Source organism: Triturus cristatus, chromosome 3_2 (genome assembly GCF_964204655.1).
Source record: "Triturus cristatus chromosome 3_2, aTriCri1.1, whole genome shotgun sequence".
Lineage (NCBI taxonomy): Eukaryota > Metazoa > Chordata > Amphibia > Caudata > Salamandridae > Triturus > Triturus cristatus.
In genome coordinates, this window is record NC_140584.1 from 681,590,674 (window position 1) to 681,604,997 (window position 14,324).

The window sequence follows — 14,324 nt, forward strand, 5'->3', positions numbered from 1 at the left end:
GACGGAGAATAGGAATAACAGAGGATACAGGGGCCGCACCCCAATTCGTGAGCAATCAAGTCCAATCTGATGGTCATAACGTAGGCTATATAAGAGGGGGGGTGGGTGAGGAAGGGAGGGAACCTGTCTCACTGCTGCATTTGTTTTTCAATTGTTCAGACTGTGTTTGAGTCCTTAGTTACAAAAGAGGACCTGCTCATGGATGTATCAAGTGAGAAACTTTCATCAGTACCCCTTTCACATTCAAAACACCTATGTTTCAAATAATCATAAGGCAGCCATCTTTTATGCCGTCCATAGGTAGGGTCCGATATCACTCAAATCTTTAAAAAAACCTATTCGTGTCTGTATGAAGTGCCTCCCCCACTTTCCCTCTACCTGTTGTGTGTCAGAAGGAAAGACCGTGTGCAAACAATATCTAATGAAAAAGGATGGCAGTGCCTCACGGAAGTAACACCATGGAGGATACGCAGACAGGTTCTCGCCTGCTACCTCACGTTCTCATCATTAGCAGCTGCCACCCAGAAAACAATATAAAAAACCTACTAAGAATGAAAACATATAGTGCTGTGTGTAAACGCTAGGCTATGGTATGTGTATCTGAGCCCAGGACAATATCAACCCTTAAAGGAGAGACGGGGTCTGATCAGAACCCTCGTCAAACCGCATTAAAACCGAGCTAAACAGCACTGGCTGTCTAGTATTTATTCCATGCTGTGTGTTTGCTCACTTAAAAAACCAACATGTTTCATTGCCTCAGAGAGCTTGCGGCAATTTAATCAGGGCTAGGGTCGACTGGCCACACTGCACCTTTTGTTAAACCAGTTTGCTTTTTATCTGCACCTAAGGGAGACACAATCAACAACACGCAATCAGCCATCTCCATCGCATTACCTCATGCTTTTAAAACCTGGTGCCTGTAACAAACAAGAATATTTACCACATGGTCGCTCGCCTGTTGCATACCTTCACCCCTCTTATTGGTGGGTATCTGTTGTATAAGAGTGTACTCGTCCACTCAGTTACTGGCCGCCCGATAGCTGCGGGTGTGTAAATCTAAAGGGCAAACATCAAAATATCAAAACGTATACATCGATGTCAGTGAGCAGACAGCAGACAGCGTGACCAGATCCATACCATCTGCTTGTTGGGTGCGACTGTTAATATCCCATCATCCCCATCTTTATCAGATCTTAGCCACCACACCGTTCAGAGGTCAGTTACTCAGCCTCCCATTAGTATCAGATGATGCCATTATCCTAGCTAACGGGGTTGCTTTTTATCGCCCTAAGGATTGCTACCGCTACATCCATCTCTAAGACACCGGGAACGGCGCGTCTGTACATAGCGCTATTCCCCTTCCCTGAGCGTATTAAAAACACTATATCCACCTTATTTACAAATAGTGGAAAAAGTCAGCTTCCTCTCTTTCTCCATCGTACACTCACCTCGTCAGCCTGTAGCCACGGATAGAATTCAGCCTCGTAGTACAGCTGAACACCCTCGTTTTTTATGGGCGCGGCGCATTCGCGCATGCGCAGACGCTTGTTGACTAGTTGTACTTCTATTGAGGGACTCAGCGGCCATATTGTGTAAGTTTTAATGTACGTGCCGGGCTGAATAACTATTCTCCCGTTTACTACTTGCTGTGAGGGTCAATTGGATTGAATCACTCGAGATGATGTTTGAAACAATTTAAAACACATTATTGTTCTGGAAAAGTTACAAAGTTTCATTTATAAGGGAATACCTATATTGAAAGCAAGGAGATGTGTGCCTATATCTGCAGTTTGTTCCATTTGCGTATAAGTGGCTAGATCTGTTCTCATGCCGCGGGTGCTGGTCATACACATTATTCATATTCCCTGTTATCTTTTTTCATACGATCTATTTTCATGAATAATGGTATACTATATACATTGCTATGAAACCAGAGGCAATAGGTCCTGTACCTCTCCTATAAACCCTATTCACAGTCAGGGACAGACAATGGAGCTCTACGCTGATGTCAAAGGGCTAAAGTTCTATGGAGATTCAACGAGCCACAACCTTATGCCATTCAATGTAATCATTCAGCCCCTGTTGGTCCACCTTCTCCTGGTACATCCAACGTGCTTCTTTCGTAATCCGTCTTGTCTCCATATTATATTGATCACCCATCAGTCTTTCCAGCACAACCCATCGCAAGTCTTTCGGACTATGTTTGGCTATGCGAAAATGTTGCACCAGTTTCGTGGTCAATTTGCCTATTCGTAGGGTGCTAAGATGTTCCTGGACCCTGATCTTGATCTTGCGTGTAGTGAGACCAATGTAGTGGAGTCCACATGGACATGTGAGTCTATAGATGACATTAGATGTATTGCAGTTACTAAACATGTTAAGCTACCATGTCTTGCCTCCCACCAAGGTAACACTTTTAACCGGTGCAGTGAGCTCACATACTGTGCACCCCCCACATTGATAGTGTCCTGAAGGGATCCCTGTATCTCTGATCTCCTGTTTGGGTCGTGAATGCACCAACCGGTCTCGCAAATTGGTTGATCGCTTAAAGGCTAATCTGGGTTGAGGCATGGTCATGGTAGGGGTGTTCATCAGGTGCCAGTGTTTTCTGATTATTTGTCTGATTTTCGTCAACAAAGGTCCAAATGTGGTGACCACAGGAATACAATCCCCGTTGGTTTTAGATGTTCTTTCAAGCAATGCAGCTCGTGGAGTGTTAAGGGCTTTCTTTTTTGCTTGTTTAATGACCTTTCTAGGATATGCTCGCTCTTCCAGTTTGCGGGACAGAGCATCTGCTTGCTCCACATATGCCTCAGTTGAGGAACAATTCCTGCGATATCGCAAGAATTGACCTACAGGTAAATTGTCCCTGAGGGCTCTGGGGTGGTAGGACCTGTAATGTAAAAGCGAGTTCTTATCTGTAGGTTTTTGATGAACATTGGTGATTAGTTTGTGATTCACCGCCTTGATGTCCAGGTCCAGGTATGTTGCTGTTGACCTGTTTACAGTCCAAGTAAACTTGAGACAGTCATCAAGGTTATTCAACCAATTCAAAAACCTATCGAGGTCAATTTCAGAGCCTGATCAAATGCACAACACATCATCAATATATCTCTACCAGAGGACAATGTTCCCCTGGAAGAGATTGGTGGTGTGATTGATGTGGTTAGCTTCAAACTGGCCCACATATATGCAGGCCAGACTGGGGGCAAAAGTAGCCCCCATTGAAGTCCCGGACACCTGCAAATACATCTGGTCTTTATAAGCAAAAAAGTTTTGTGTTATGGCCAACTCTATACATTGCAGGACAAAAGTTTGTGGGACATCATAGAACCATTCGCATTCCCCCAGGGCGTGGGCTGCTGCCGCCAGTGTTGCTTCCTGGGGGATGGTGGTGTATAATGACTCTATGTCAATGGTGACAAGAAACTGATGCTCAGGGTCATAATCCATATTGTCCAAATTTCTTAAAACATCTGTAGTGTCTTGTACATAGGAGGGCTGTGTGATAACACATTCCCTCAAGAAAAAAATCAGAGTATTGAGATAAGGGTTCCAGTACTGACTGGATACCCGATACTATAGGGCGAGCCGGTGGAGGCCTTTGCCCTTTGTGTATTTTTGGGACAATATAAAAAGCAGACACCCTAGGTTTATCGTTGATCAGGAAGTCTGCCTCTTTGGCCGTGAGCCACTTTTTCTCATTGGCCTCTGTGACCATTTTGCTAATGGTCATCTGAAGATTTTTTGTAGGGTCTCTCATCAAGGGTCTATAATTATGACGAGCATCTAGTAATCTTGCTACCTCGGTTTCATAGTGTAAGGTATTCATCACCACCACCGCCCCGCCCTTATCGGCCGGTTTGATGGTGATGGCACGATTCTGCTGTAAAGATTGTACAGCTTGCCAATCAGACTGTGTCATATTGCTACGACTGGGACCCTGCTGGTTTTCTTCCAAGTCAGCAATATCTTGTATTATTTTTTGCTCAAATACTTGCACTTCGGGGCCAATGGTGTTATTCGAAGGGCAAAATTGAGAAGGTCGTCGAAGGTGGATATAGTGTTTTTAATACGCTCAGCGAAGGGGAATAGCGCTATGTACAGACGCGCCGTTCCCGGTGTCTTAGAGATGGATGTAGCGGTAGCAATCCTTAGGGCGATAGAAAGGCAACCCCAATAGCTAGGATAATGGCATCATCTGATACTAATGGGAGGCTGAGTAACTGACCTCTGAACGGTGTGGTGGCTAAGATCTGATAAAGATGGGGATGATGGGATATTAACAGTCGCACCCAACAAGCAGATGATATGGATCTGGTCACACTGTCTGCTCACTGACATCGATGTATACGTTTTGATATTTTGATGTTTGCCCTTTAGATTTACACACCCTCAGCTATCGGGCGGCCAGTAACTGAGTGGACGTGTACACTTTTATACAACAGATACCCACCAATAAGAGGGGTAAAGGTATGCAACAGGCGAGCGACCATGTGGTAAATATTCTTGTTTGTTACAGGCACCAGGTTTTAAAAGCACGAGTTAATGCGATGGAGATGGCTGATTGCGTGTTGTTGATTGTGTCTCCCTTAGGTGCAGATAAAAAGCAAACTGGTTTAACAAAAGGTGCAGTGTGGCCAGTCGACCCTAGCCCTGATGAAATTGCCGCAAGCTCTCTGAGGCAATGAAACATGTTGGTTTTTTAAGTGAGCAAACACACAGCATGGAATAAATACTAGACAGCCAGTGCTGTTTAGCTCGGTTTTAATGCGGTTTGACGAGGGTTCTGATCAGACCCCGTCTCTCCTTTTAGGGTTGATATTGTCCTGGGCTCAGCTACACATACCGTAGCCTAGCGTTTACACACAGCACTATATGTTTTCATTTTTAGTAGGTTTTTGACATTGTTTTCTGGGTGGCAGCTGCTAATGATGAGAACGTGAGGTAGCAGGCGAGAACCTGTCTGGGTATCCTCCATGGTGTTACTTCCGTGAGGCACTGCCATCCTTTTTCATTAGATATTGTTTGCACACGGTCTTTCCTTCTGACACACAACAGGTAGAGGGAAAGTGGGGAAGGCACTTAATACAGACACGAATAGGTTTTTTTAAAGATTTGAGTGATATCGGACTATGGACGGCATAAAAGATGGCTGCCTTATGATTATTTGAAACATAGGTGTTTTGAATGTGAAAGGGGTACTGATGAAAGTTTCTCACTTGATACATCCATGAGCAGGTCCTCTTTTGTAGCTAGTTGATGAGTGGGGGGCGACCTGCCCATTTACCCCCTAAGCTCCTTATTGTTGATGTGTTTGAGTCCTTGCCAAAGCAGACCATAAATAAAGAATATTATTTTAATTATTTGTTGCAGAGACAAAAATGTGCAGTCTTTAGGTGTGGTTGTGAAAAAAGTGATGACTGCAATTGGCAAATTTCGTAACGTGTTGGAATATTATTTTTTTTTTAATGTTTATGGTGATTCTTTTTTTGACCCTTGAATCGGACTAGTGAAGTGTCAGATGCGTTAGTGATTCCCTGCCCCTGTTTACATTTAAAGTCTTTAGGAGGATAGAAAAATACTGTATTTTCTGTACTTATTGCTGAGTAAATATTCTTTGGTGGTGCTGGAAAAACCCTCTGCATTTACTATACCTTTCATATTCTTATGAGAAAGAACACAACGTATTTAAGCGATATTCCAGTCGGTGTCCTCCATAATTATTTCTCTTTGAATTCCAGGTTCTCAAGATGCAGCTCAAGATCTGGACACCATGAAAAAATACAAGGTAACTAATTATGTGACGAAGACTAAACTATATTGGCCCTCTTAGAAAACGAGTAAGATACTGGAACATGATGAGCATACGTGAAAACACTCGCACCTCTTTAGAAGATAGCTCGATGATTCATTTATTTAATGTCATTTACAATATGCACCATCACTCTAGACTAGAGTCTCTAGACTTATAGGAAGATCCCGCACAGCTCGTGATGACTAACATGATTGTTTTCAGAGGACAGCCAGGCCTTCAGGTGATTCCAGAACCTCTGCTCTTAGGGAGCGGAGTAGGGATTTCCATAGCTAGTTTGTAACCATCAATGGAAAAAGACCTGCCTCCCCATTTCTTATAACTGCATTGTTGAGTTTCTACGTAGAAGATACAGTCTGTCTTCTTTGTTACTCACAGTGCAAAATGTTTCTCTGAGGTCATATATGATAGCTGACATGCTTAGCTCATTCGTGTATGTTTTAAGTAAATAAGCACACACTGGGTAGAGATGGTGGTTGTTAATGACAGCATGCACATATGTGGACCTCTTGGTACACACGTTCAGCATTCTGCAGTGATCCTGTGGTAGGTGTATTTTCAAGGACTACTTGTCAGTCACTAAACCCATCCCTAATGTAGTTAACTGTTAGAGTAAAAGGGAAAGGCATATGCATGCAAAACAGATTCTCTGATTATGATCATACACGTGTATTACATGTATTTTCATGCTAGAAGCTCTATAGGCTACCAAACCTTACATCACAATAGTGCACCCTCACACAAAACCAGTGTAGTATATTGCATGCATTTGTTGACCGCTCTCTTGCTACCGGCACGAGAATGTGTCTTGTGCCTAATGTATTTGTTCAAATTCCGTTCCACATTCGGGTGCTGAATGATGCATGCCAGGATTCTGCCAACGTTAATTAGTTGGTGGAGATCCTGGTTTGCAGCGGGAGCGCCTGGCTGTGGGTGTTTGTATCTTCAATAAAACTTTGTGATCTCACCGGACTGCCTACTTGAATGATTCCACACTTCATTTGGTGACGATTTGGAGTCGACTCCACGCATCCGGCACCCACCAGCCAATTCGAAATTTCAGCAGGCATTTACGACGCACTGCTGTTCCGTGCGCTCCGTGCCTCATCATTCAAGTTTGTCACCGCCACAGCCACGAACGGATCTCTGCTGTTTTCCACAGCTATTTTGTCAGACTTCTGGGAGACTCCGAGTTGCTACATGGCGTCAGCATAGCTCCGCCTCTGCAGCGTCATCACGCTGGCGGCCATCTTCGTTTGGGCTACGCAACACGTCTTCTCACTAAGACGTCATCACGCTTATGGCCATTTTAGATCTGGATGTGAGTTCAACGCTCCACCACTGCACGTCTACTTCGACCAGCTGATGTATACGCAGGTATGATCCAGCCTGTTTACTTGCATGGTGACAGGCACACCTTTTTAATTTTCATTCATTTACCAGGCAATTTCACTTCTTGAGCCTTAATACACGGTAATAGGCTCACCTTATTCACCTATTTGATTTTACTTGTGTTTACCCACCTTGAAGCCTTCATATTCGGTGACAGGCTCACCTTTATTAAAATACTGTTCACATTTGAAGAAATTATACAGAACTCTTTTGCTAAATGACTAAATGACTAAAACATTTATAATAATTTAAGAGTACAAGGTTATTTCCCTCGCTTTCTTAATTTTCATCTCGTTATTTATATTTTACTTCATCAAAGTCATGGCTACTTCTCAACAATTTGCCCAACCTCCTCCTTTTTTGCAGCACCCTGGTAAACCCAGCATTCCTTGGTGTCCGTGGGTTAAAGCTTATGAAAACCATATTGTTGCCATAGATGCTGTGAAATTTTCTCCTGATTGCAAGGTTGCAATTCTTTATGGCTGTTTAGGACTCGCTGCACAACATGTTTTTGAAAGCTTACCCAAGTTTCCAACTCCTGCTGGTGTAGCGGGGGGTGCAGATCATTGGAATCCATACAAAGGAGTTTTACCTCGCTTGACAAAACATTATGACCAAGAATCAAACGTTATGCTTGAAAGGCATAATTTATTCAGGAGAAAACAACGTGAGGATGAAACGGTGGGTGAATTCATCGGTGGATTACGAGTTCTAGCATCAACTTGTGAGTTTGAGGCAGATCCAGAAATCTACATCCGCGATCAATTTATTTTCTCTTGTTATTCAAGAAAAATACAAGAACGTCTTCTCAGTTGCAGAAAACCATCTTTACAAGAAACAATTGACATCGTAAAGAGCATTGAGAGATCTATTGTGACCTCCAAAGCTCTTCAACAAGATCAATCCATCAACTCTTTCAAGTCACTTTCACATGATTCTGGAAATTCTGTCAGTGCTGTTAACGTAAACAAATCTTTTAAACAACCTACAAAAAAAGGAAACACTATTTGCTATAGATGTGGTTCAAGATCACATCCTGGCAACTATGCTATGTGTCCCGCCTCAGGAAAAAGATGTGTTTTATGCAAAAAGATTGGCCATTTAAAGGGGTTTGCAGGTCTGCCAAGAGGCCTACCAGAGTTAATAGTGTGGAATTTACAGAATCTCTTGAAGATTGTTCAGAGCAATTTCATGACATCATTGTTACAGTTGAATGTAATTCAGTTTTCAATCCTCATTATGTCAAAGGTACCTAAGGTGTTGCATTATTGGAAAAATTGAGATTCCTATTATGGCGGATTCTGGTTCACCTATAACTATTGTATCCAATGTCATGTTTCTTGAGAAATGACAAGGTTCCATTGCTTTGACCAAAACAAACATCAATCCAAAAGCATTTGGAGAATTTGATATAGAAATGTTGGGTTAATTTTCTTCAAGATTAGAATGTTTGGGAAGTTCAATTGATTCAAAAGTTTATGTTGCAGTTAAAGAAGGCAATATAATTGGCTGGCCGGATCTTGCTAAAAGGGGTTTGTACCTTGTTCCTGGCTCAGATAATCCAATTGCCCTTGGTGATGTTCCTCAAGGTTACTCCCCAGCTGGGCGGTCAGAAGATGAACAAGACACTATAGATTGTCTTAATCTCAATGATCATTCACAGGATGTAAAAAAGATTTTGGATTTGTTTCCCAATTTGTTTTCCACCAAATTGGGCACAGTCAAAGGTTTCCAACATCAAATAAAACTTAAGCCTCATGCTCAACCTTTCGTACATAAGGTTCGCCCATTACCTCTTAGTGCAAGAGATGAGCTTAAGTCAGCCTCTAGGCCCATAGAAATGAATGGGAAGCCATTCCTTATTTGCGACTCGCAATTTGCGAGTCGCAAATAAAGAATAAGTAGGAATCGCTAAATATTAGCAGATTCCTACCTGCATAGTAGTTTGCAAGTCCATAATAGCGAATCGCAAAAAATCTCTATTAAGAACTCGCAAACTTGTACTTTGATACATGTGCCCCATGGTTCTGATAGGGCAGCAAGAAAGAGACACCGACCCGACATCAAGGAGAATGCTACTAAAGAAGCGCATTACCTCGTTCCCCCCCTCCAAAGAGGTTTTCCACATGGCACGGTAGCACAGAAAGTATTGCATTGGAAACCCCTGATTCAGAAATGTCTGGCTTTTCTAAAAGAGAGATGTCCTCTCATCATACTATTGTAAACTGTTCATAAAAAAATTGACAATGTGGAAAGAATTTGCAGCATTTGACCATTGACTTGAATTCCTATGTCTGTTGCAAAATACGTGCCAGTATGTGTAGGCGCTGCAGATGGAACTCTGAAGAGGTATACTGTTAGCACACGCATTCCTCTGGGACTTCTTTAGGGACCTGCCTGGTTGAAGAAAGATAGATAATCTGTTCTGCTATGTTTTCATGCAGATATTTGTGGATTGGAATATTGTAATGACGTTCCTATTTCATGTTAATAGTGGTTCGACCCCCCCCCCCCCCTGCCCCCATGTGTAGGTGGAAACAGTGGTTGGGTTTTTTACACTAGTTTGAATAGCCGGTTATTCCCAAATGAATTACTGGATCTGCTCTTTTTGTATGGTGTATTTTCCATTGCAATAAACTTGTAAGTAGTGACGGAGGCAGAGTCTACCCGGCATGTGAGATTAATATGCCATTTTTTAATCCGCTCTTCATGTTAAATTGGTTCCTTCCTTTGATTGTGCGATATGAATATGTTGGATAGCCATGTGTAAGTCTACTGACACAGGTTGGAGGCTAGTCTCTTCACAGCCTTGCTTATTATAATTGCAGAAGTGGGATGAATGAATCGAATCTTTTTCGGAAATCTGATGTTGTTGCTTTTAAACAGAAAGGGTGTGATGTATAAGTCAGAACCCAAATGGTAGGGGGAACTGTGGCTGTTACAGTGTGAAGGAAATGACTTATGGGTCCAAGCACTACAAACCGGACGATCTGGTGTAGATTATATAACGCTACCAAAAAGTTAGCAGTTGAAATTACAAGTCGTAAGCTCAGTGGTACCAGCGTTCTCATTATATTTGATCATTATATTTGATCACTGATAATAGACTCTGCTTACACCATGGCTCATATAAGGCCAGGATTTGGATTCTAGCAAAGGTCTGATCATGCTATCTTTCTGACTATATATGGAGTTTGACTATATATAAAGCAAGGACCCCCTGTGTCTGGTAATAGTTCCTAGGGCAGGGAAACAATATTGAAGTTAATAGCCAATCCTAGGCCACAACAAACCTGGCGCTAATCAGGTTTTATACATATAAACTGAAACCCAGTGTACAACCGAAAGACATTAAAAACAATTAATTTTATTATGATAATCATTTTGTTAAAATAAATATATCGACTTGAAAGATAAATAACATGACAAATAACATAACAATCAAAATGACCATATATATGTGCTGATGTAACTTCACATATATTCTAAACAAAATATATGGAAAACACATAGAGGTACATTATATGCTAATAAAAACACAAGGAGTGGCTAAATATGGGTAGATGGAGATGTAATTCTCTACGCGCGTTTCGGCGTGACGAACGCCTTCTTCAGGAGAAGCCAGTTGATTTTCTATAAATAAAAACATGAAATGTGGTGTCCGTAATCTCAAGAACAATGAAAAAAACTATCCTAGATTTTGCGTAGTCCAATCAAGGGTATATGAAAGGGTTAAGATGAGGGAATATTACGTGGTCCCTTGTATAGATCTGAGCAGTGGTCAAATATGTACAGATATATATATATATATATATATATACGCCTCCTGGAGGCAGCGCAGACGTCTTTTGACCTAGCGGAATAACTGGACCCATGTAACCTCATAGGTGTCCATTGCTCACAGCGGTATTCTATCTGCTCCTAAGTCCATTATCTCCCATGAACTTGTTATCTATATTCCCGATTTTAAATATAAACAGCTTTTATTAGCTACCTGCCTCCCGGTATTCTAATTTGATTATCCCCTTTGTGAAGCTTTATCCTAAGACGGCTTGGGCTCAAGCGTCTACACGGCGGAGGTTTCTAACTTTTCTGTTATTCTATCTTTGATGTATTGGGGTCCGGTGTTGTGGAGGGCTTTGTAGGCGTGTGTGAGCAACTTGAAGGTAACTCTTTTCGACGGGGTGTCACTGGAGGTCATGGAGGTGCTGGGTGATGTTGTGTTGTTGGATGCTGAGGACGAGTCTGGCTGCGGCATTCTGGACGGTCTGGAGTTTTATGGAGAAGTGATTTATTGATTCCGGAGTAGAGAGCATAGATAAAATATCTGTGTAGGTCACTTTTCATCCTGTATTGACCACGGAAGAATACAAACTAGCAGTTTCTGCTACTAGACATTTATTATCCCCGCACATTGCTTACTGTATATCTCTATTGTACAAGCCTGAGCTGTCTTACTTACTATCGTGTTTTGGGAAGCTGGAACTGTTTCTAATTGCAGGAAGCCTTGCTTAAATTCTGCCTGTTAACCTGTAAAACATTATGTTTGTACTGGCTTCCTCTAACAGGTAACTAGATGACCGCTGACCATGGAGATTTGTATATATACTACCTGTGTTTTCAGTCTGGTGACTGATGTTCTTCAACGGTCAACACACTATTTTGGAGTGTCCAAATAAATCTGTGTTCTGATATTACTTGAGTAAAGTATTTTTAAAGACAAGCACAAAATGCCGTTCCTGATCAAGGTCCTGAGGGCCTTGAATTCGGGACAACAGTTTGTTCCATTTCATCTTCAGAACTTCTGTTTCCATCTTCTAGTTCTCCGCCTACAAATTCTATTTGAGGCTCAAAGTGGGGTCAACTGTAAAGAATTTGGAGTCGCCCTTTGGTTTCAGTACTATATTAATACAATTGCCCATAAACTGTTCTTTGCTCAGGCCCTCCACCCATTCTGGCATGCCTACCATACAGATGCTGTACCTCGATTGTCTCTCTGTGTCGTCCAGGCAGGCAGATATGTTTGTTTTCGGTGCTCAGCCGTTCAGTCGTTGTGAAGGATTTAATCTCTGTCCTTGCGCATAAAAAGGAATATTCATTATGCTCAAACCTGTTGTTAATCTTCTTGGAGTTGGACCTTAGATTACGTTCAGTATTCATTGTATCACTTTTGTATTCTAATGTGGTCTGTCTCCCCCAATGTGAAAATAACTTGTTTCTTTGTGTCTGCTGATCAGCTGGTGGAGATTCCGAAGGGGCCCTTGTTTTTCGCCCTTGAGTCTGTTATAGAGAAATGTACATTCATCAAATAGAAGTGTGTCTTTCGTCCCGTATGTTCAAAAATGTAAATCCTCATGGTTTCAGGGTTAGGGTACTCTGCTCCTTCTCTAGAGGGAAATGGGAGGGAAGCGGTGTGGCTGTTAATCTCGCTATCCAAAGTAAATAGGCATCCTTCTCCGCCACCCCTTTCAATAACTGTCCTCCCTAATGAGCTACTGATAATATTCATTTTTAAAGTATATATTTTTTGTTTTTCAGGGGCTGCTGTGCCCGTTATTCCTGTCACAATTTCAGGGTATTGGTGTGCACACCTTTTGCCCTCTTTTTGTGGTGGGATACAATCTACTGATGAGACTGTGTTATCAGCTCAGGAAACAAGATTGTATAAAAACAAGGTCACTGACCCGTTGTTTGGGTTTTTGTAGTTGGGCTTATGTCATTACTTTTAGAAAGAAGTGAGAAGGGTGTCAGGAAGTTTACGTATTGGCTAACACAGTAAAATACTGGCCATTCTTTCTCTGAAGGATGACCAAATGAACAGCAGTAGAAAAACACACATAGAAATAGGAGAAGCATAGCTGTCTGAAATGCGCAATTGGCCTAGCATGGCACCTACGTCTCCATGGCAAACCAAAACACTTACAACCTAACGAAACTCTGGAAACACCACTTTACAGATTTCCCAATCCCTCAACATCAAAAACACAGCAGAACACTCTATACATGCCAGCATCACAAACGTAGTAACCAGCACTATGCTAAAGGTTGTACAAATGGGACTGGGCTGTCCTAAGACCTAACACAACAGGATGCTGAGACATACCACCACCACTTTTTTTTAGCATGCCACTAACATGGTTAACAAAACTCTGAAGTTAGACTGTATTGCTCACTTGGATGTGCCTGTGTACCAGAATAAGCTAGAAACACCAACATTACACACAATCAACACACCATACAGGTTGTACCTCGTTGCTCCCAAACATTACAGGTACAGTAGAATTTGCTCTGCAGCTCTGGTGAAGTAACCAACCCAACGGCATACAACAATGAACTCATACAACACCCCCTTGGTACCATCAAGATACGCTAGATTTGCACCACACAAGAGTACATATAAATGACAATGTGTTCCCCTGTGCAACATCACTGAAGATAACAGCAACCAGAAGATGCTTGAGAAAACACCTGCTACACAATAGAACACACAAAATGTGCCACTGAATCTATTCTTCAACAACCAATGCTTCGAACACAAAATAAGGGTAAACATCGTTTACAACTAAGTCAATACAACGCATGCCATTACAACGACCGCATTGTTACATCGCATACCATTATAATACAAGTCACTACAACGATTTGCTGTAGGGGGCAGAAGTGGTTGGATTTAAAATCCAACACCTTCCCTACTGTTGCACAGACTGGAGTTGGAATAGTAAATTATACTATTCCAAACTCCAGCACCCCCCTACACCAAGTCGTTGTAATGGAATGCAATGTAACAATGCGGTCGTTGTAATGGCTGCATTGTAATGGCACGCGTTGTAACGTGTCCTATTCCAAAATAAGATATTAGATACACAGACACCACACTTACATGCATCCAGAGCAGCAAAACCGGTCATACTGATGGTGTTGTGTTGCTCTTCAACTACATTAAACATGCTATTTGCGCTGTTACCTCACTGTAAGAGAGCCAGTTCCTTCTGCGAATGCCATTCTTGCAGTTGAACACCACTTTGAATTATGACATCCATCATGAACATCAGAAAACCCCACAGTCGAGCAAACGTCACTCAGTTAATGAGCACCCCTCATGCAACAGACAGACATA

General features: G+C 42.0%; 1 protein-coding gene across 1 annotated transcript in view; it reads left to right on the top strand.

The window, feature by feature from the left end:
• The window catches only part of DUSP19 (dual specificity phosphatase 19), a 91,505-nt gene that overhangs the window by 32,758 nt on the left and 44,423 nt on the right, over positions 1-14,324 (top strand). The window contains exon 2 of the mRNA XM_085648704.1: positions 5,745-5,791. Within this exon, the coding sequence (XP_085504830.1) occupies positions 5,745-5,791 (47 nt within the window). The remainder of the gene's footprint in view (positions 1-5,744; positions 5,792-14,324) is intronic.